At 42.2% G+C, this 22,752-nt stretch overlaps 2 protein-coding genes across 4 annotated transcripts in view; both read left to right on the top strand.

The window, feature by feature from the left end:
- SNURF (SNRPN upstream open reading frame) lies at positions 1 to 16,869 on the top strand. 2 transcript variants are annotated; one of them, XM_037132725.2, is made up of 4 exons: positions 1 to 105; positions 5,760 to 5,855; positions 11,467 to 11,599; positions 16,782 to 16,869. In XM_037132725.2, the coding sequence occupies exons 1-3, from the start codon at positions 92 to 94 to the stop codon at positions 11,576 to 11,578; spliced, it is 222 nt and encodes a 73-aa protein (XP_036988620.1). In that variant the 5' UTR covers positions 1 to 91; the 3' UTR covers positions 11,579 to 11,599; positions 16,782 to 16,869. The 2 variants fall into 2 exon arrangements, with proteins under 2 accessions (XP_036988620.1, XP_036988618.1); XM_037132723.2 differs by lacking the exons at positions 1 to 105; positions 16,782 to 16,869 and adding an exon at positions 1,905 to 2,099 and having other exon boundaries at positions 11,467 to 12,312.
- SNRPN (small nuclear ribonucleoprotein polypeptide N) overlaps positions 16,861 to 22,752 on the top strand; it is a 25,800-nt gene continuing 19,908 nt past the window's right edge. For both annotated transcript variants that reach the window (XM_037132719.2, XM_053658956.1), the window contains exons 1-8: positions 16,861 to 16,929; positions 17,517 to 17,668; positions 18,779 to 18,890; positions 19,310 to 19,462; positions 19,841 to 19,979; positions 20,318 to 20,443; positions 20,538 to 21,195; positions 21,622 to 21,741. In XM_037132719.2, coding sequence (XP_036988614.1) covers positions 16,927 to 16,929; positions 17,517 to 17,668; positions 18,779 to 18,890; positions 19,310 to 19,462; positions 19,841 to 19,979; positions 20,318 to 20,443; positions 20,538 to 20,575 — 723 coding nt within the window. In that variant the 5' untranslated portion in view covers positions 16,861 to 16,926 and the 3' untranslated portion in view covers positions 20,576 to 21,195; positions 21,622 to 21,741. The remainder of the gene's footprint in view (positions 16,930 to 17,516; positions 17,669 to 18,778; positions 18,891 to 19,309; positions 19,463 to 19,840; positions 19,980 to 20,317; positions 20,444 to 20,537; positions 21,196 to 21,621; positions 21,742 to 22,752) is intronic.

A 22,752-nucleotide genomic window follows, 5' to 3' on the forward strand; every position in this document is an offset into this window, starting at 1 on the left:
TGATTAGTTGGCGCTGCGGCTGCGGGGGCCAGCTCAGTCTGGAGCGGCCGCCGGCGATGCCTGACGTGGTGTGAGGAGCGGCAGTGGCGCGATGGAGAGGGCCAGGTCAGCGGTGCGGGCAGCTCCCCTCACCGTGCCTGGGGGACAGTTGTGGTTACAACTGATACTCCAGTGTCGCAGAACCTGGAGCATGTTGGGTATAAGGGGAGTGTGGAACCTCAGAGCCTTTGTTCTGGAGAGCCACAAAGGACGCCTTAGGACGCGCGGGGCTTGGCTGGGCGTGCAGACTGTGCCCTGTCCGCGTTATGCGGTGTTCTGGCCCGTCTGCACCACCCTGATGCTTCCAATGTAGTCGTTAGCAGGGTGGCCCTTTGTCCTTGAGGCCATGGTCGTGGGGGGGGTTCACAGCGATGGCGGACGGCTTCGCTGCGTCAGGCGGAATGGTATGGCGCGGGGTGGGCGGGGGCATCGGCATTGGTGGGGAGGGGGCTATAGGGTGGGACGTTCTTGGTGGTGTGAGGGGGCGGAGCATGGGGTGTTAACAATGAAATTGGTCGTGAGCGGGTAACCTCGCCAGTGGTTTGTGGATCTGCGGTGGACACCGTGGAGATTTACGGATGGCACAAGGTTGACCGTGGTGGCTGTGGTGGGAGTGGGAAGTAGAGAAACGGCTCTGGTGGTGGTGTAGGGAATGGGATGGCATGGCAAATGTGAATGTGACTGGCGGTGTGACCCAGGTGGCAGTGATGGTGGGGAAGTACGGTGGGGGCTCGGTGCGGTGTTCGCCTCGTTGGTGGCGGAGGCGCCTGAGGGCAGGGCGGCGGCGGCAGGGTCTGCAGGGGCACATTCTGTGATTTGCTGATGTCATTTGGAAGAAAGGCATATTCGATCGTCTGTGACGAGTGGCAGTCGGGTTTAGTATGCTGTAGGTGTTCTGTGCCCCACCCTTGGCTGAAGGGATGGCTGCACTAACGTTCACACCCTACGTTTTTGTTCCTTTGCATCCCTTGCTTTGTACTCGGGTGCAAGATTAAGTAAAGGGCTTGCATCGCTCGCTAAATGTGTGGCGAGTACGCGCCGGGGTTGGGATGCATCCTTGCGGCAAGTCTCCTGCCGTCTTCGAAATATGAGGTGTGGGGGGCGGGCGGGCGGGCGGGCGGGCGGGCGGGCGGGCGGGCTGGCTGGTTGCCCGGCTGCCCGCACGCGGGCCCGGGTCTTAGCACAGCCTTTGTGCAACTCTCCCAAGATGGCCGCTGCCGCAGCCATGCGGGGTGCGCAGGCGCGGGCAGGGGGCCGCCGCCCCCATTCGCAGTGCCGCAGTGGGGGAGGGGCAGCACGCACCCCTGCGCGGCAAGAATGCTTGCCGCCATCGCCCCCTGGTGCAGTGCAGCCTGCGGAGGCGGGCCCGTTCGGGCCACCGCCCCCTCCCCTCCAAGTTGCAGTGGTGGTGGGCGTGGGGTCGGGCCGCGCAGGCGCAGTCGCTGCAGTGGGGGCGCACGCTGGGGAGGGGTGTGCACAGCATCTACCTGGAGGCGGCAGCAGCTATTCCCCCTCACCTGTGTCACATGTTCCGCCCCTCCTTTGTTGAGCTGCAGCTACTCAGCTGCCCCTCCCCACAGTGGTTGGGGGAGAGCGGAAGGAGTGAGGCCGCGGCTTTGCGCAGGGGCGCCTCCTACTTATGGGGCCCGCCAGGGGAGAGGTGGGGCCAGGAGGCTGGGAAAGGGGAAGGCTGTCCAGTGGCGCTAACGCAGCCTCCATCACTGGTACAAGCGACTTTAACTTGTTTTTCTGACTCTTCAGAAAAAGGCCTTTTTTCCATTTTTTGTAGGTTTTCTTTGGGTTGTATTACAAGCAAGCTAATTGTTCTCTATTCAGAGTGGATTCGGTAATTCTTTAGATAACTGCTTTTTTATATCCTTTTACAAATATTTGCGCTTTACAGATTTCGAGATCGCACAAAGGTGTTACCTTTGAGAGGGTCTAGTTTTTTAATTTTGGGGTATTTGTTTATGGTAATCACCTTTATTCTGTTTTATGAAATTGGGAAGAGGGCCGAAGAAGAGGAGCAGAGAATCAGGAAAGTGGACAGAAGGCTACAGGTCGGTGGTTGTACGTGGGATTCTGGAATTGGTACTTGTCCGTAATTGGATTTTTAAATTAATGACCTATTGGTTTTGAAGCTGGAGGTATTATAAAAACTTGCTGAGAAAAGATAATTAGCCAAGTAACTTCTGTTGTGTATCCCACCGTTTTGATTGGGGAGGTGCAGTTTTTAAGGATTTAGTGCGAGGTGGGTTGCAAGATCTGGAAGTGTTTCTCTTTTCTCATCCATCATACCCAGAATATATGGCTGTGCTCAGTGGGAACGTAATTAAAACAAAAATAAGCCGAGATCTTGGAGAGATTAGTTGCGAAATTGTTTCTTTGCGAGAAGATTGAAAAACAGCAGAACTGTGGAATCTTCTCGTGCTTTTGACTTGCACCTTTTTTTCCCCTAGTTGCATTCTGCAGTCGCTTGTGTGCCCTGGGCCTTTCAGAGGCCAGCGAAAAGCGGGTCCGCCATTTTACCTTGTTCAAGGCGGGCGCTGCCTAGTTAATTCGGGATTTATCCTGTATTGTCTTGGTCTCCGTGGCCTCAGTGTTTTTATTTCAGAAATATTTCCCCATAGATTACACTTAACTATGTTCCCCCCTTCCATCTTCCTTAATGTGCATAGATTTTTAACAAATTTTACTGAGGATATCAAGGCCTTTTTACAGTAATCTTTTATTCTGTCACTGAAAGCTGAGTAAGTGTGGCTGAGCCTCCCTCACAGATCCGTAAGATTGGCGGGGAAGGTCCTTTGTCTTCTAGTTCATGAATGCTGCTGGCCCAGATTCTCTTGGGTGACTCCACATGCTTTGTTTTGGAAAAACTGATTTTCTCATGTTTGTGGGAGAATGTGTAGACTGGGTATAGCTCACATTGTCTTTCTTTTTAATTTTTAAAAAGATTTTTATTTTTAGAGCGAGGGGGGAAGGGAGGGAGAAAGGGAGGGAAACATCAGTATGTGGTTGCCTCTCGCCTGCCCCCTACCGGGGACTTCACTCAATCACAGGGCAGGACACAATCTACTGAGCCACACCAACCAGGTCTCTTTGTAATTTTGATATTTTAGTAATTGAATATTAAGACTTTTTTGGGGGGGTGTAAGGAATATTAACTATTTCGTAGAATATTAGACAATTAGGAAAACCATCGTGTGATCTTATAACTTTGCTATTTGGTGTATTGCCTGATTAGTTTTCTTGATGAAGTGATAAAGAAACGTTATGTACATGAAAAAAATTTTTCCTTTAAATTACTAACTTTCTGAAATGTTGGTTTCTGAGTAGTGAATGCAGTTAGGATTACAAATGCATGTGTATATATTTAGAACACATTTCAATATTTTTAAAATGAAAATACTCAGGTATTATAACTAAAAAGTATGTTAAAATTGATTTTCTTATGAAACTCTGGTTCTTTTTTCTTAGTTGAATGCAGACCTATGCATACTGAGCAACTGATATGAATGGGTAAAGGAACTGAAGGTTTTTTTTTGGAAATGGTGTTCTGTTATTTGAATAACACTGGTCTGTGACTAGCAGTGGTCCATGATAGCCCATTTTTATTGTACTAATATAATGTATTAAGAAGTATATGGAGTGGGCAAAAGTAGGATACAGTTCTGAGTACCTGAAACAACTTATTCTTATTTATTATTTATCTGTATTACAACTGAACATGTACTTTTTGCCCACCCTGTATTCAAAACTATGAAACAGTCCTTTCTTCCTCTAAGAGCTGAGTGACTTTACATGGATGGATATACAGTACTACACTTCATTTATTAGTCAGTTGATGTACTTAGTGATATTTCTATGTTTTGGCTGTTGTGAATAATACTGCTAGGCACATTCATACTCAGGTATATACTTCTTATATATCATTCCATCTAGTAGGTGTGGAGTTAGTGGGTTAAATATTAACTACCCACTCAGCATTTCAGTTTACATTACCACTGCCAATTGCTCCATTTCCTCTTCCTGAGGTGTGAAGTGGTGTATTTTGTAGTTTTGGTTGGCATTTCTCCAGTGATTATGCTCTGGAGCATCTTTTTGTGTTGATGGAAATTTGTACATCTTTTGGAAAGCAGTCTGTACGAGTCCTTTACCCTTTTTAAATTTTTGTTTCTTTGTAAGTACATATTAGGGATACTAGATTTTCTCTTTTTTTGGTGTTTTTTTTTAAGATTTTATTTATTGACCTTTAGAGGGGAAGGGAAGGAGAAAGAGAAATATCAATGTAATGTTGCCTGTTGTGCATCCCCTGCTGGGAACTGGCCTGCAACCCAGGCACGTGCCCTGACTGGGAATCGAACCCCAATTCTTTGTTCGCAGGCCCGCGCTCAATCCCCACTGAGCTACACTAGCCAGGGTGGGATACTAGATTTTCATCAGTTCTATTAACTGCAAATATTTTTCTCCATTCTGCTGGGGGGTTTTTTCCACTTTCTTAATAGTGTACTTTGAAGCAAAGAACACTTGTTTTACTTATGGTAAAATCTGGTTACATTTAACAGGTGTCATGTGTAAGGAGGAACCATTTTCTAAAAAATTAAAGACTTATTTAGACATGATTGTACATGATTTTTTTAATCTTTGATATTGCTTGATTCGACCATTGTAGTTTTTTAAGCAATAATACAATTTATTTGGGGTTATTGGCAATCTGGGTTACTTTGCGCAATCTACCAAGAATTTTATAAAGAACTTAAAACCTGAGTTCTACCTTTCTTGACTTTTGTAAAATGCTTTGCTTTCTGTCCTGTCTGAATTAGCATCTTCACAGTTAAGTTTTACGAGGGGCTTCTGGGTTTCTGACGGGAATGGCTCAGGGGGCAGACTCCCGCTCTGGCCTCTGGGGCGGCCATTTTGTGAGCCGTTCGCGCCACCTAACATGGCGCCAGCTGGGATTCCTTTCTTTTCCTTTGTTTCTTTTTTGTTTTTTTTTGCTTGCGCATCCCTTTTATTTATTTTATTTTTCACCTTTTTTTGTGCAAATCCTAAGAAAGCGATTGCACAGAAGACTGCTGAAGTAGATGTTTTATAATTTAAACTTTATGCTTTTTTTCAACTATATAAAAAAACCTAATATTTTAAAATTATTTTTCCAATTAACTTAGCTATTTTTTCCACAGGTACTTAGGTACTTCTGTATATTTATATATAGACTTATAGCTACATGTGAATAAAAACAGAAACATTATTTTATTTTTGCTTAATTTTCTGATATTTTTCTCCTAATTTTTTTTATGTTAAGGAGCTTCTAATGGGGGGGTGGTGTTAGGCTAGAACCTGGTTACTGGAAGACAAAGACTTGGTAATATTTTAATTTACCTTTTTCCTAGTTTCATTGAGAAATAATGGACAAATATCACTGTACCATGTTTTAATTAAATTGTGGATGTTTTTAAAAATTCAACTTCAGGGGAAGAAGGGTTTACAGGAACAGGTATATGAAGGACACACAGACAAAAACTAAGGGGTGGAAATGGGAGGGAGGTGGGGAGCACTGGCAGGGGGGTGAGCTGGGATGGGAGTAGAAGAAAACTACTTGAATGATTAAAATAAAAAAATTCCATTGTGTCAAATATAGCTCTAACTATAACCTTCAAGTAAATTGTAGTTTTATAAACTGATGAATTGTATCAAACAAATGCCTTTTTCTACTCTAGGGACCGCTTACCTTTAAGAAGGACCACAGAACAGCACATCCCTGAGGTGGAAGTCCAGGTGAAACGTAGGAGGACGGCCTCCCTGAGCAACCAAGAGTGAGTGCTGTGTGGGTTGAGAACCACTTTAGATTGCAGTCCTTCCTCCTTTAGGACAAAGTACCCTGGGCAGTGAGGGGCCAGGATGCATCCACATAATACAGAAGATGTAGCGTTAAAAACAGTGAAATTCTCCATAATTATTTTGTCCAAATTCCTACTAAAATTTTGGTGAAATGTATTTTCTTTTTTACACACATGGGTAAAATTTTAGCTTTTATCTTTATAAAATTATGTGTTCAACATACTTATGGTAAAGTCTGCTTTATTATGTTAACATGTATATTACTGCTTACTAGATAAGTTTCTGTGCATATAAAATGCTGTGTTCATTGAATAGGTGTTAATTTATACATGCTTGCTCTGCAATATTTAAACTTTCTTGTTAGTACCTTTATCTAGTTAAAATTTGAAATATATAAGTATTTTCTCCTTTGTGTAGTAAAAACAAGGTCTGTCCAGAAAATCCCAGCCATTGTTAACGTGAGAACTGTTTGCACAACATCGGTGTAACCTGGCAGCCAAGGAGAGTGGAATGGAATGGACATGGGTAAACAGTGGTGACCTACTGTACTAGTCAGTGGAGGTGGTATATGTAGTTCAGTGAGCATTGTACTGTGTGGCTGTCACATTCTAAATGACTGAGTAGAGCAACAACCCTGCACCACATTTTGCATTAAGCTTGAACATTGCCTGGAAATTTTGGATGATTCAGAAAGCTTTTGGGGATGATACCATGAGTACAGCATAAAAAAGAGTAGCACACACTTCAGAGATAGTCGGGAATCTATTGAAAGGGATCCACATTCTGGAAAGCTGCTGGAAAGCCTGCAGCAAGCAGAACACTTGAGAATGTTCAAAGTGACTTGATTCAAAGTGACTAGAAGGACTTGATTCACATTGCTACTAATGAACCATATTTTCTCAAGAAGGTCATAACTGGAGGTGAATGTGGGTGTGTGACCATAATCTGGAAACAAAGGCCTAGCCATCCTAACGCAAGTCACTTGGTTCTTGCGCTCAAAGAAGGCGTGGCAGTGTCACAATAAGATCTAGATCAGGTTAACTGGTGCTTGATTGGGTGGGTATTGTCCATTATTAGTATGTTCCTTCAGGCCAAACAATAAGAGGTACTACTTCAATGTTCTTAATTGGTTGAGAGATTGAATATGACAAAAACAGCTGCAGCTATGGGCAACTGGTGATTGGCAACTAAATCACAACGTGCTCAGTCAAGCATCGTGACTTCTACCGAGTTTTTCAGTGAAACATGAAGTCAGGCATGTGACTCACCCCCATACTGCCCAGATTTGGCACCGTGCATCTTTTGGCTTTTTCCCAAAGCTAAAATCACCTTTGAAAGGGAAAAAATTTCATATTGTCGATGGGATTCAGAAAAATATGATGGGGCAGATAAATGGCTATTCCAACACAGGATTTCAGTGTTTCCAACAGTGGAAGAGATGCTAGGAGAACTGTGTAAGGTTCCAAGATGCCTACCTTGAAAGGGGTCTGAGGCTTACAGTGTTTCTTGTAACTTGTATCTTCCGTGTAATATTTTTCATATGATGTGGCTGCATACTTTCCAGAAACACGCTCACGTATACACTATAATGTTTAGAATTTCTGAAGGGAGATTTTAATTGACACCATATGAATACTTTCAATAATACATATAGAATATACATTGAAGAATTTTTTTCATCCTAATAGATCATAACAGTAGCTAGCTTTTTTTCATAAAGTCTCTAAAATGTAATTTTGAGGTATATATACTCATATACTCAAGGGAGTATATCTACTTTCCACCAGTCTGGTCCATTCCCAGGTGATTCTCGGGTACTCTGACCCCTGTCCCTGGCACACTTCTCTGCATTCCTGCATCAGCACATGCCCCCACCCCAGACACAAAGGGGCAGCATTTGTGATTGTTTTTACATCTAGAGATTTCTACATACGAGACTTTTGTGTAACTGTGCCTTTGGTCTTTCGAAGTCAGTGCATATAAATCCCCCTTATTTTACAAATTGCAGTGTCTAGATGGTGTAATAACATAATTGGTAAGTATACTTATTTTTAGATTATTTTTCTTCACAGTTAAAAACAATGAAGGTAAGAGAAGTCAATTTAAAAATTTGTTAATATTTGTGTTTTCCTCAAATCTTTTTTTAAATGATGAAAATACATAACTTGTGTATTCTTTTGTTCATATATGAAGACTTAGAACATTTATTTGCACATTTTTTTCCTTTCAACTTGTTTCCTCTGACATAATACAAAACAACCAACCAGTTTGTTTGTTTTATTTTTATTTACTTTTTTAAATTAGACTTTTAAAAAATATTTTATTTATTTATCTTTAGAGGGGAAGGGAAGGAGAGAGGGAGAGAAACATCAATGTATCGTTGCCTTTTGTGCGTCCCCTGCTGGGAACTGGCCTGCAGGGAACTGGTCTGCAACCCAGGCATGTGCCATGACTGGGAATCGAACCGCGATTGTCTCGTTCGCAGGCCCGCGCTCAATCCACTGACCTACACCAGCTAGGGCAGTTTGTTTGTTTTAAAAGAATAGTTCCTTTGTCTGACTTGAATGGCCAGTAAACACACAAGTCCAATTGGCATAGTGAAAGGGAGGTAGGGGTATATATACTTGCACATTTTAAATTACTGATGAGACTAAAGATTGCCCCATTGTTCTGTGTTTACCTTGTTTACATTCCTTAGTGTACTCTTCATTATATTTTTATTTTAGAAATTTCAAAAATAGTATTTTTATGAATATTTTACATAATTTATTCTTTGCAATATAGTATATTTGCCTGTTTTCTTTCATAAGGATAATGTCTTTTTTTCTAGCCTTTTGTAACTTATTCAATTTTTAAGTATTTTATTTATTTTTAGAGAGGGGAAGAAAGAGAAACATCTGTGTGGTTACTTTTCATGCACCCCCTATTGGGGACCCAGCCCACAACCCAGGCACATGCCCTGACTCGGGATCAAAACTGCAACCTTTCAGTTTGCAGGTGGGCATTCAGTCCACTGAGCCACACCAGCCAGGGCTGTAACTTCAGAGTTTTAAAAGGTGCCAGTGCCCCTAATCTCTACAAATACCTTGAGATAGTTATTGTAGGAGAGGTACTGTAGGAGGGTCCATTGGAGGAGATCTTTTGTTGATGAGTGAAGATGCCATCCTGTTTGTTACATTTTGTTAGATCCTTGATACTATGCAGGGTCAGTGTGAACAGGTGATGTCATTACATCTTGTTTCAGGCTGTTTTAGGTATGGCCTCCTGTGCACGTGTGGGAAAACCTTTTGTTGGTTTCAGGAAGAAGAAATAACTTCATTTCCTTGACTACAGTCTGTAGTATTAATACAGGGTGCTAATTTGGAGGAAGGATCTGAGGAGAGGTTTCAATTGTGGAAACAGTGTTAAGAGTAGTTACAGGAATGTGTAAGCAGTGTTGATGTTCTCAGAACTCTCCCTAATGGTGTGCATGCTCAGCATCCTCAGGATTTAGAGATACTTACTAATTATAGTTTGAGTGTGCATTTTCATCCTCATCCTATCTTTTCCCAAACCATAGGTACTAGGAATCAGTATTACTGAGGAATTGCCTAGGTACCAGTTCAGAAGACTAATATTAGTATCCCACTCCAAAAAAAAGCAAAATTGAATTATTTATATAATTGGTTTTTTTACTATTTGCCTGTCATTTTTTTTAACATTGTACTAGCATTTACCTTATAGTCTTCAGCAACCTCAGAGTTTTGAAAAGAGCCATCTCCCTCCCAAAATCTCTGAAAATGGCTTTGAGATGGCTTATAGATTGTTGTGGGAGGAATGGGTGGGGGTATCTTATGGGGGAGCATTTTTGTTAGTGGGTAAAGTTTCTATCATACTGGTTTTTTTTTTTAGAGCCTTTATCCTACGTGGCATCAAACCAAACTCAAAGCAATATGTACACAAAAACCCTCACAGACCAAGAGTAACACCAGTTAGAAGCTCATTGATACTCCCTGGAGTTGATGGTGTATTGTCTGCCAGTACATAAAACACCCAATTAATCAGCTCTTATTCTTTGGGCTTGGGTAATGTCTTCTCTATTTCCTGATGTATTGTGAGTTTGAGAGAAATAAAAATTGGGGCTGGAAATTTTTGTGAATCTCTTATGCCTTCCCTTTAAATGTCTTTCTAAATGTATACTTTGCATTTTATAAACTAAATGCTATAGGAAATGAGTCTGGTTTTCTCAGTCTTAACCTTAGTCTACAGTTGGGTTTCCAGCTAAATACAAGAGGTTTACTGAAATAAGAATTTCAAGAAGAAAATGGAGGGGGAGGAGGGAAGGCCATAACAGTGTTCAGAACCTTGTGGGTTCCAGAGAGTTTTCTATTTAGGAATGAAAGGGTTGGAACTGAGATTGCTGGAGTAACACATTTCTGACCCTTCCTTCCTAGAGTAGGTTAGGTGCAGGCTTAGACTCAATAGGGGAAGAGCATAGTCCCTGCATAGGAGGACCTGCAGTTTCAGGCCGGTCCCTTCCAAGGAATGTGGGCTCAGCCCCAGCCCTAGAACCTCTTGGTTGCTCTTTGTGGACTGGACCACTCCCATCACCTTGTTTCCATTAACTGTGTGTGTGGCAGCTGCCATGAATAACAAAGACACTCTCATCATTCAGTAAATTCATAGGTTTCTTTTTTAAACCATTTTTATTCTATTGATATTTTTGTTTTAGAGAGGCAGAAAAAGAAACATCAGTTTGTTTCACTTACTGATGTTGGTACATTCATTGAGTGCTGCTTCTGTGTGCCATGAATGGGGATTAAACCCCTTATGTTGGCTATAGGGATGCTACTCTAATCCACTGAGCTGTCTGGCCAGCCTGGAAAATTCATGGCTTTAAAGCTTATTTTCCAGGAACCATAGACAAAGTCCAGCCTAATTCTTTATTATCTAATGTGTTAGAAGCATTTAGAAACTACAGAAAGTAATAGAAAACACTTCATTGCAACTTAAATGCGATAGAATATTTTTATGCGTGTATGTATGTACTTACCACCAAGGTCAGACTTGCTAACAAGTTATTTTTTTCAAGCTCATCTTGTCAGCAGCATCTCTTTCCTATCCTCCGATGAGCTTCAGTGCCAGATTACTGGCTCATACGGATGTGTTGAGGTCTTTTCCCTGGAATTTCCTGCTAATAGATGGTTGGTTAACTTAGCTTGAAAACCTGAGTAGCACTCACCCTGGAACCTCTGTTGCAGCATTAGCAAATGCCCACAGCCCTCACTAGGGATTAATTAGACTTGCTCCAGATGAGGAGATCAGGAAGGAAACGGTGGGTGTGGGGCTACTGGGGCTATTTCCTGTGAGCCCCAGGAAATAGGTTTTGTTTTCTGCTTGGTTGGTAGTATCCCCGAGGTGGGTAAGTATCCCTTGGTTTCCTGTGTGAAGAGACTCCCATCTTCCGTTAGAGAGTCTGTATTAGGTGATGCTGCACTTAAACCCTAACTGGGCCCTTTACATGTAAGGGTCTCTGCTTGCTTTCAATGTTACCTGAAAGGTGCGGGCAAGTGCCTTTCATGCTTTTGTGTTGTGCTCTTGCCATAGGTGTCAGCTGTACCCACGGCGCTCCCAGCAGCAGCAACAGCAAGTACCTGTGGTGGACTTCCAGGCGGAACTGAGGCAGGCTTTCCTAGCTGAGACACCGAGAGGTGGTTAAAGCAGTCTTGGGACATCCCAGGTAGCTGATTCCAAGCAAAAACCCAGGTTAGAGTTGATGCAGCCATGATCAGGAGTACAGAAATCTTTAAAGAATAGGGTTTTGGGAGGTAAAAGACTTTTTATTAAAAGCCTCATGCCATAAACCCTTCACAGGAAGTCTAGAACAGTGAAAGGCGGGACCTTAGTGCTCTTACAATGACACCTTTGTCGTGTTTCTTGTATTCCATCTCATTGTGCTGCATGCCTTTTAGGTAGTTTTCATATTTAATTTATATTGATTTCAACTTGGTATGAAAAATCACTATGAATGGCTGCTAAATACCCTGCTAATGAATGTTTTAGAATTTTCTTTGGTACGACACTTTATTTTTTTCTGCGGATAGCACACAATTGCATTGCGTGAAAGTTATTTCCTCAGATGTCCACACGTGCTAATCAAGAAATACCAACATTTGATATATTTTTCTAAATTTATACAAAGTATTATTTATTAGTTCATCTTTGTTGCCTTGAAAAATGGAGTGCGAGATAAAAGCACTTTCTTTTGTGTTACTTTAACTTATGCCCTCTGAATTACAAGTTCCCATTACATTCATTAGCAAATAAAAAGCTCAATATTTACACATGCTTATTTACTAATTATTCCTTTTTTGGTGTGTCTTTTCTCACTTTTTGTTTTCATCACTGTATTTCAATCAGCTGACAACGTAATAAAGACTTGATGATTTTTCACTGTGCTGTAGATTTATTTGCAGTCTGTCTTTGTGTTGCTTACATTTTTTAGGAAAAAACTGTTCATAGTTAAATTCTGATTTAATGGTTTGCTTTTAAATCCAAAGGGGTTAATATGCTTTTGAAACTGAGACAGAAAGGAAAGGGTTATGACTCAGTTTTCTTCTGGATTTCCTTTATGTGTATTCTTAAATGTTTCTGAACTCAAATTAACTAGTCCTGTTTATGGCCACCATTTTGAGTTGGAAAACAAAAGGAGAAATTTTTAAAAAGAAAAACCCACCCTGCCAATTTTTTTCCAGCATTTTTCAGTGATTGCCTTAGACTTGAGTATAAGAGTGAAATTGATTTCAGTGGAATCTGTTCATAGCCCAAATTTATTCCAAGAGAAAAAGGACATTCTTAAAGCCTAAGTGTTCATAAGTTTTTAACAGAAATTTCTTTGGTTCCTTCATACAGGCCACATAAGTTCCTAAGTATAACGTTATTTGAATCGTACTAGGTAAATTCATAGGTTTTCAAAATGTACCTATTCATGCAAGTAGGACCGAGTAATTTTTTTATTCTCAAGTGCTAGTTTTATGTAAATGATACTAGTTGCTAGGATTATTTCAGAGCGGGGGAGGTAAAGATCTCACCACTCACTGCCAGATCTCGTAACTAAAAGCTGACTGGCACATAGTCATGCCCATTAATTTGCATATGGTCGATGGCTGTATTGAAAATATGGTGATAGGTTGAGTGGAAGACAAAACCTAAAACATTACCTTTTATAGGGAAAGTTAGCTGATCCGTCTTTAGAAAACCACATGCAAAGATGAGAACACCCAGGCGAAGCCTGGTAGGGGTGGTAAACACTGCAGGATGCAGTCAACAGAGGGGTTAGCATTCCAGGGCAGAGCTGGGGTCCTGAGGAAGGGGTCGTGCCTGAGAGTCATGTTCAAGTCAGCACAGACATGGAGATAGGTAGTTTTGAAAGACATTTTAAAAATATTTATTTCTCAAGAAAGGGGAAGGGAAGGAGAAAGAGTGGGAGAGAAATACCAATGTATGGTTGCCTCTTATGCGTCCCCTGCTGGGAACTGGCCTGCAACCCAGGCATGTGCCCTGACTGGGAATCGAACCCCGATACTCTGGTTCACAGGCTCGCACTCAATCCACTGAGCTACACCAGCCAGGGCTGAAAAGACATTTTTTTATTATTAAAATTGAAAGCCTGGTAGTGATAGCAGAAAAAAAGTGGAAAAAAAAAACCCCAAAACTGTTTACCCATGTTTCAACCACAGTATGAGGTTGAAATTTTTCTCATTTTCTGTTGATAAGAGAATGTTTGGTAGTTGTAATCTTGTTTTTAAACGAGTTATTTTCTGTTCTACTTAAATGAGTGTTAATGATTTTCATTTTATTACATAGTTCTAGTAATTTATCATTTATGATGAATAGGTGCTAGTCCATTCATGATTTACATTGCTCTCCTATATTTGTGTATTTTTTGCTAGTGTGTTGTGCTGTTGAAGATGTTTTATACTTTTAAGATGTATTTGCTACATTACAACTAGAGTAAGGGCGCATTCATTTTGCGCTGCAGGGTGTGAATGTTACTGTGACTTAAGTGTTTTGTTTACACAGTTTTCTAACAGCATCATACAGCGCTGTGAGTGCCGTAAAGGATTACCAGTGAGCTAGTTACTCAGAACCATGTTTGGTATCTTGACTACTGTTGTTTTGATGAATAAACTGATCCACAAAAGCATAAATTTTGTAGTTTTAACTGGCATTGCTTTGTGGATGAAGATTTTCCATGTGCTTGTATTTTTCTCCAATTATTTTTTTTTCCCAATTTTTAAAGGGTGTTTTTTGGTGGAGATTCTGGTCGTCTTCTTGATCCAGTTCAGCACTAATGTGTAACCATTTTTCCATGATGTCTCATGTATTGGCCAAGTCTGACCATGTTATTCTCTGACTTAAGCTTTACTTTTTTAAAAAAAGATCTTATTTTTAGAGGGGAAGAGAAGGAAAAAAGGAGAGAAATATCAATGTATGACTGCCTCCCATGCATTGCCCACTGGGAACCGGCTTGCAACCCAGGCATGTGCCCCAACTGGGAATCGAACTGCAGCTGTCTGGTTCGCAGGCCCATGCACAATCCAATGAGCTACACCAGCTAGGGCAGAGCTTTACTTTTTTTATGCAGTTTAATCACTTGAAGGTATATACTCTCCAGAAACTTGAGAACTTTAGTGAGGGAGGGATCCCAGCATGTTTGGGCCAGGGACTTGGGGTCATTGAGTTGCCCTGTGATGTACAGGTCCTGAGATGAACTGCATGATACAGTAAGGCAGAATGATGTCATCGCTTCCTTTGTCCTTTTTCTCATGAGTCATTTTGTACTCCTTTCCTGTGGAGGTCAAGTTGACCATTTTACATGGTGATGTGTTTTCACAATACATGGATTTCATGACCATGGTGAGCTAAATTTAGGGATGAGAGGTAACTTAAATTTTAAAGTCTATTTCCTTAAGGAAAGCCGTTTTTATTCTTTATTCTTGAATCTCCAGTCACCCCCATTCTCTGTTTTTCCTGGTTCTTAATGGATTGCTGAACACCCTAAATTGCCATGGATGCAAAGTTGTAATAGTGAAAATGTTAACCATTCACACATATACCCTGCTTACAGAGATTCCTGTCAGAATTGAGAACATCGAAATCCTGGGCCTTCAGTTCAATCTCGTGAGGTTGCGTCAGTAACAGCATTTATGTTGGGATTAAGTCTGCTGATTTCACTAGATCATTATATAATTTTATTTTCAACAAACACTGGCTACAAGACACGGGGATACCCGTGATGTCACCCCTGTATATCTGAGGATGTGAGCAGGGTAGACGGGAGAAGAGGGACTTTGCATGTCAGAGGGGTGTGGACAGTGTTGAGGGCAGATGGACAGTGATCTTCAGCCAACGCTGCATGCAGGAGGCCGACGGTTTGCATGTGGACAACCAAGGTTGGGATTTTGTTTTCTAGCCAGTTTTGATGCACTCCAAGTTGCCATAATTTAAACGAATCAAGTTTTGGTAGTTAAGGGAAATGTCCCTTCTACGTCTTAGTACCCTTACTAAATTACTTGTCATTCCATTGTTACTCTTTTGAACAGTGTGAGTTTTGTTCCACATGAAAAACTTGTCTTCAACATGTTTTTACTTTATTTCGCTGATGCTATGGTTCATAACAACCATTTAAATGATTTAATTTTCATGTTTTGAAATTGACGGTTTAGTATTTTTTATTTAAATATTTTACTTCATTTTTTTATTTATCTTTGAGGGGAAGGAGAGAAATATAAATCTCAATGTATGATTGCCTCTCGTGCGTCCCCTGCTGGGAACTGGCCTGCAACCCAAGCATGTGCACTGACTGCGAATGGAACCGTGATCCCTTGGTTCTCAGGCCCAAGCTCAATCCTGATGACTCAGTGTTAATGAGTTTATTTTGCTGTTTGGAAATTTTCTTTTAAACACGTATCTTAGTGAAATAAGTGTTAAAAGTATTACATTTTACATCTGACTTTAAGTATCTACCATAAACAGATGTGTAAGGCCAAATGCTCATTCAAAAGTTAATATAATTTTTCTTTTGTATTGATAATCTTGAGTCTCTGTACAAGTTCCAGCTGGATTTGGTTGCCATACTTAATAGCAACCTTTAGTGTATTGGGGACGTGGTAACATTGTCACACTGCATGCAAGAAAGATGCCCATGTAGCCTTACACGCATACCATAATTGCATGAACCCTTTTAACAAAGAAAGTATTAAACTCTTACATGAGAAAACTTTGGGTTCTTGGGAAAGACAGACTACTTAAGTACTTTGAAGGGAATTGGTTGGGGATGGGAACACTGAAGTTGCAAGCAGGTGGTTCAGCCAAGAAGCAGAAGTTTGCTCTAGTCAGGGATTAATTCAGAAGGAGAAACTTAAGGATATCAAACTTTTGAAGTTGACATACTCGGTATAAACTTGGGACCAGAGAAGGAATGAAGTACTACTATGAATAAGGATAAAAAGAGAAAATGATCCATTTTAGAATGGAAAATGACTATTTTTGAAACATTTGAAGGGTATATGTAAAAAGGGATGGGCAAAAAGGTCAAAGGGAACATAAGAGTGTGGTAAGTGCACAGTAAGACGATTACCAGAATTAGTATGGAGAGTACATAGTAAGGTATGGGAAATGTCAACCCACTGAATTGGACACCTGAAATTAATGAAACTAATACAGTGTTATATCAGATATACTGAAAGGAAGGAAAAAACTTCATGAAACTGAGGTTCCTAAAATGGGAGTCGAGGTAAGAGAAGCGTGAAATCGCAGTTCTTGGGGTGCATGGGAAAAGGGGTGGTTCGCAGTATGTCGGTTAGTGATTTTCGTGCCAAATAGATTGCAGTGCAGCTGGACCATGCTTTCCTCTGCAGGCTCCACCTACTGTTTGAAGCTTCTGCCCCAGCTTGCATTGTGTTTGTTGCAGAACCTGCGTCATACCTTTATCTGTAGCCTTCCCTTAGGTCTTAAGGATCCTGAAACTTTATCGTGGATATTGGATTTGGTGAAACAGCAATCATGGTAAGATATGTATTTAGGGGGAGGGGTGAAAATACCATATGAGCCCAACATAATGGTTTGACAGATCATAGGGTGATTGGGTGTTAGAAATAGTTACCGTGATAGGGAAGGTGCTTGATAGAGAAGTTACCTCACCGCATAGACCAGCACCTGAAGAAGGGAATTGTCTTGTCATTGATAAAGTGGCTGGGAAACCATCTTAAAAGTTTTTGGTCGTGATCACTGTAGTAAGGAACATTCTGCAGATGGGGGACTGTTCCTCAGTTGGGATAGACAAAAGCCTAGTTTGAAAATGGAGGGGTTTGATGAGAACAATGAAAAGCAGTCTGAGAAACATCCTAATCAGTGTTGTTTTCCCAACAAGGATATCCCAAAGGGATGAACATCAGTTCTTGAGAAAGGGAAACAATCTTAGATTTTTACCTCTTTTTTTTTTTTTGGTCTTCCCAAAAGGGTCACAGGATGTGAATACAGATGCAGCACCTCAGCCTGAGGGGGAAGGGGAAACTCAGTCTGGATTGGCACAGGAGGTGGGAAGGTTGGGAAGTAGCTGAAGACAAGCTGGTGACTCTTCTTATTCCTTCCAGACTGTGGGCAAGAGCAGCAAAATGCTGCAGCACATCGACTACAGGATGAGGTGCATTCTGCAAGATGGCCGGATCTTCATTGGCACCTTTAAGGCTTTCGACAAGCATATGAACTTGATCCTCTGTGATTGTGATGAGTTCAGGAAGATCAAGTAAGACCACCTTGGGGTTGGGTAATGGGAGATGAGGGAGACTGAGAACATCAGCTTTCCTTAGTCAAATTGAGGAGAGTCTGCAATGTATATTTTGTCCTTCATTCCATTTTTTATTTACTGTTACTCCTTCCTGTACAAGGCAGAGCACTTCAGAAACTTGGGGATGGTGCATGCTTCAATGTTTTTAAAATAATTATCCTTTTTTACTCACAAGAATAGAAAACCTGTCCTGTGGATAAATACTAAGGGCATTTGACCATAGCTCTGGGCCACCTCAATTTCTCTTCATTCTTCTCACTGCTGCAAGGATAATGCCACCTAAGTAATACTATAGGTGCGGTACATCATCTGTACTTTCTGGTGGTACCTACTGGAGTTAAATGAGGCATACTGTTTACCTACATTGATGTTAGAAGCCTCATAGCATGCTGGCACACAGGGTGGAGCAACCGAGTTTACAGTTGGGAGGATGCAAAAAAGTTAATCTTGTATTATTATTAGTGACTGTATTTGCCATATGAATAACTGTAAACCTATTTTTGCCCCACCCTGTACTCTTCCTGCTGACAGTTAACCTGGAATCAGGGTTTTTTCCAAGAATTTCCCATGGTTAAGTAATAAAAGTGTCAGCCCAGGAATAATACACAGCTGTTCATTATTCAAAATTGTTCATTATTTACCATTTGGTGTTTTTCATTGTATATTAATGTTTCCATCTTGTTTCAGCTCTCAAGACTTGCATATGAAGTTAAAACATTTAAAAACTTTTATTTCCCATCTTAACATGAAAACTGAGGTTTCAGATTGCCTGCCTTAAAAGCTGTATTTTAGGCAAATCACTTGGATTGTTCATAACGAAGAAATTAGTTCTTACATTGAGAGGACATTCTGGCAGTTTGAATTTTCACAGGAAAAGAGCTTTACCAGTCAGTTTTATATTATCATTTGAGTTTACTGACGAGTGTGTTTTTCGTTTTGTTCTGCAACAGCTTTGTGAATATGAGCTTCTTGGCATATTGTCTTAATTGGTGTTTAATGACCTATAAATAACTTCAGTGAGCTTATACTTCCTAAATTTCCATACTAATGATTCACTTTGATTTATAGGCCAAAGAATGCAAAGCAGCCAGAGCGTGAAGAGAAACGGGTCTTGGGGCTGGTGCTGCTGCGTGGGGAGAACTTGGTTTCGATGACAGTGGAGGGACCTCCCCCCAAAGATGTAAGGAAGTTACAGAGCAGGGCAAACATGACTGTAGGGGACAGGAGAGCACAGCAGAGGCACAAGATCCTGCTCCTTGTGAAAGGCAGTGTGCCCGGCAGCTGCTGCCAGCTGTGCTGGGGGAACACATGGGGAGTAAGGGTGCCAGTGAGTAACTCTGCTGGACACTCCCCAGGCAGGGAGGAGTGCCACTTGCTTTCAGCAGGGTTTTGAGATACATGTGGCACAGTGGTGGGAGTGATGCATTGAACCTGCGGGTGCCTCTGCGGCGCGCTTGTTCACATACTTTTCTGAGTTCAGAACTAATAAGATCATGATGTGGGAAAGGGTGAGAAGGATCTATGTTTCAGAGGTAATCGAAGGGGGCCAATAATTTGGCAAAGCATTTGATCTCAAGCCATCCTTTTTTGTGCTTTCAGACCGGCATTGCTCGTGTACCACTGGCAGGAGCTGCAGGAGGGCCCGGGGTTGGCAGGGCTGCGGGCAGAGGAGTCCCAGCTGGCGTTCCGATTCCACAGGCTCCTGCAGGATTAGCAGGCCCAGTCCGAGGGGTAGGGGGACCCTCCCAGCAGGTGAGGAGGTGAAGAGGCCCAAGTGCCTGTCCTGTGTGGTGCGAGCCTCACGTGCTCTGCAGGGGACTGAGGACAAAGGCATAGGAAGGGGGTAGAGCCACCTGGATGGGACTGACGCAGCGTGTTGGTGAATGCAGAGAAATGTGGGTAAACCAGAGGTGAGAAAATGATCATTAGATTAAAATGGGCATGTTCAGTTTAAAGGGGAATGTTAGTGTGCCAAGACTTTTGTAAAGTGAGAATAAGTGGAGATGTACAAAATTACTATGGTCATTTTCTATTTAATAGGCTATGATATCCACCATTTGTTTTCTGTGTGTGAGTGATGTGAGGATGTGCCTTACCTGTGCTGTCTGTCTCTCTGGCCGTCCTTCTCAGGTAATGACTCCACAGGGACGAGGCACCGTTGCAGCTGCTGCTGTGGCGGCCACTGCCAGCATAGCTGGAGCCCCCACTCAGTACCCACCAGGTCGGGGGACTCCCCCCACCCCTGTGGGACGGGCAACCCCCCCTCCAGGTAAGGAACTGGTAAACAAAGAAGCACACGAGTTTGGTTCTTAGAGGTGTGGGTCTGTGAGGACATTGTAGCATCTTGTAGTGATGACTAAAAATACTATAAAAAAGGCCCTGCCTCAGTACCTAACTAGGAGCTTAAATCCGCTCCCACTTTGGATGCTTAACTGGCTTTGACTGAAAAAGCTTTGAACTTTTTTGAGTTGCAGATGACTTATTTGGTGAATGGCCAAAGAGGAAGTTGGTCAACTCTCTACTTGGTGTCTGGGCCCATTTCATATTATCTTGGGTTTAGGCCTCATCTTTCTCTGAGGTCTTCCTTTCTGCCTCTTTCTTTTGTAGGCATTATGGCTCCTCCACCTGGTATGAGACCACCCATGGGACCACCGATTGGGCTTCCCCCTGCTCGGGGGACCCCGATAGGCATGCCTCCTCCAGGGATGAGACCCCCCCCACCTGGAATCAGAGGTGAGTGGGTTCCCATGTGCCCAGAGGCGCCAGCCTGGGCCCTTGATAGTCACATGCATTTTGACCTCATGGAATTTTGCTCTTTATTTTCCAGGTCCACCTCCCCCAGGAATGCGCCCACCAAGACCCTAGGATACTGTTGGTCCTTAGTCACTCTTTGCCTGCACTGTGTCTTGTGAAAACTGTGTAGAGTGTTTGTGAGCTTCTGTCCCCTCTGCAGCATTAATATTCGCTAATAAATGCATAGAGCAATTAAACTGTGAGGTACTGTTGTACATTTTGTTGTCTATTGGTTTTGTTGAGGTCACAGTGACACTGCGTGTCCTTTATTACGGATGAGGTGTCAAGCCTTCCAAGAAACTCATTTAAATAAGTTTCTTTAACTCTTATGATAGAATGGTTGTGATCATTGTTTCAGCTTCCTAACATTTACTCTGTTGAGTGGTGTTAGTTAATAACCTTGACACATAAGGAAACATGGCCCAAGCGGCAGTTATGTGGTGGAGCTGAGACACGTGCCTGGGCTCCTCCACCTCGCAGTGCCAGACACACTGCAGGGAGGCTGCAAGGATGCCAAAGGTTTCACGAGGGCGTGTGCAGAAGGAACCTGTAGCATGGAATCGCAGCGTGTGCGATAGGAGGCACACCTTTGGGAAGTTCATACCTCCATTTTCCAGCTCACACAGCGCTCTGTGTCCCATGTCACCAGAGTATGCACACAATCCTGGGATAACCATCTTCTCCTGCCCATGGTAAGTGACCCTGTGCACTTGGACACTGATGGCAGAGTTGGAGTTGGGAGACCGAGCTTGTGTTTGAGAGAAGTCGTATTACTTATATCCTAAAATGACAGTTGACACTCCAAAATTTGAAATATGATTGTATCAGTGATACAGTGATACATTGGAAGGGTTCAGAAGGAGTTTTGCAGGAATAGAGAGCATCTAGAAGTTAGAAATAAAAAGGAATGTCCAAATACATAGGTCAAGTTTGAATGGGTAATGCAGCAGTGACATTACTTGTAAAAGAGGACACAGCTTTTGCTGTGAACTTTGCAACGAGGGAATGAGGGGCCCTTACTGATTCTGTGTAGGAGGTAGTTTATAAACACGACAGTGTGATACTAACTCTTCATAACTGAAGAGGAATTGTCTCATCTTCAATATTTTTTCCTCCAGCCCAGGTGTGTATGTCAGTGATTACTTTCCATCCTTTAAATCATGGCCTTTGAAGTAAATATCTCCCAAGGACACTGGACATTCAAAATGACAACAGTTGCTGTTGATAGTCACTATCAGGTAAGGATCATAAAGAATGCAAGCCTTCTTTGGTTTACGAGACAAAATAAAAATGACACTGATGATATATCTGACAGGTTATGCTTACATGTACTGTGGACAATGCATAAATAGCCCTTTGTGTGTGTGCAGTCTGCTCTCTGGATACCTTTGAATAATGTGTGCTCCCTTTTTGGAAGGAAAGCATTCCTCCTTGCATAGATCTGCAGGCACGCATGGCCCTTAGATTTTTGGCCTGACTCATGGTCCATTGTATTTGGAGATAACCTGCCCTCGAACACAGGCTTAGCTGTGAGATAGTGTGTGTGCACTGCCGGACCACCCCAACAAAGCGAATCAGAATCTTCTTGCTGGTAGAGGGTCTTCAATTTGTAAAATAACATCTGTGGCGCACAGTAAAGGAAGGTACACCTATATTTAGAGGGGAAGGGAAGGAGAGAGGGAGAGAAACATCAATGTATGGTTCCCCTGCTGGGAATTGACCTGCAGGGAACTGGTCTGCAACCCAGGCATGTTCCCTGACTGGGAATCGAACCACGATTGTCTGGTTCGCACGCCCGTGCTCAATCCACTGAGCTACACCAGCCAGGGCCCTATATTCCTTTAATGAAAGGTTGCTTCTTGCACTTTAATGGGAGTGATAAGAACTCTGGATTCTGGAAGGTGCTTAATTTGAATGACTGTCTTGATGGGTGAAGTTCTGCTTAGACTGTTCTTTAAATTTGTGAGGGTATTGCTTATGGAACACTCTAAAAGGCAACCTGATGCTGCTGTTCCTATGGAAGCCTTTGGCTCTTTCATTACCGATTGCTAGATCTACGCCTCCACAGCATTCCAGTGGGGGCATTCCAATGCAGCAGTCAACGCTTGGAGGCTCTAATTGTCATGCATTCAAAAGAGTGCATGTTTTTTTTTTTTATCCTCACCTGAGCATATGTTTACTGATAATTACAGAGAGGAAAGGGGAGAGCAGAAAAAGAAACAGTGATGTGAGAGACATTGATCAGTTGC

Source organism: Artibeus jamaicensis, unplaced genomic scaffold (assembly GCF_021234435.1).
Source record: "Artibeus jamaicensis isolate MK-2021 breed Jamaican fruit bat unplaced genomic scaffold, CSHL_Jam_final scaffold_612, whole genome shotgun sequence".
NCBI classification, from domain to species: domain Eukaryota; kingdom Metazoa; phylum Chordata; class Mammalia; order Chiroptera; family Phyllostomidae; genus Artibeus; species Artibeus jamaicensis.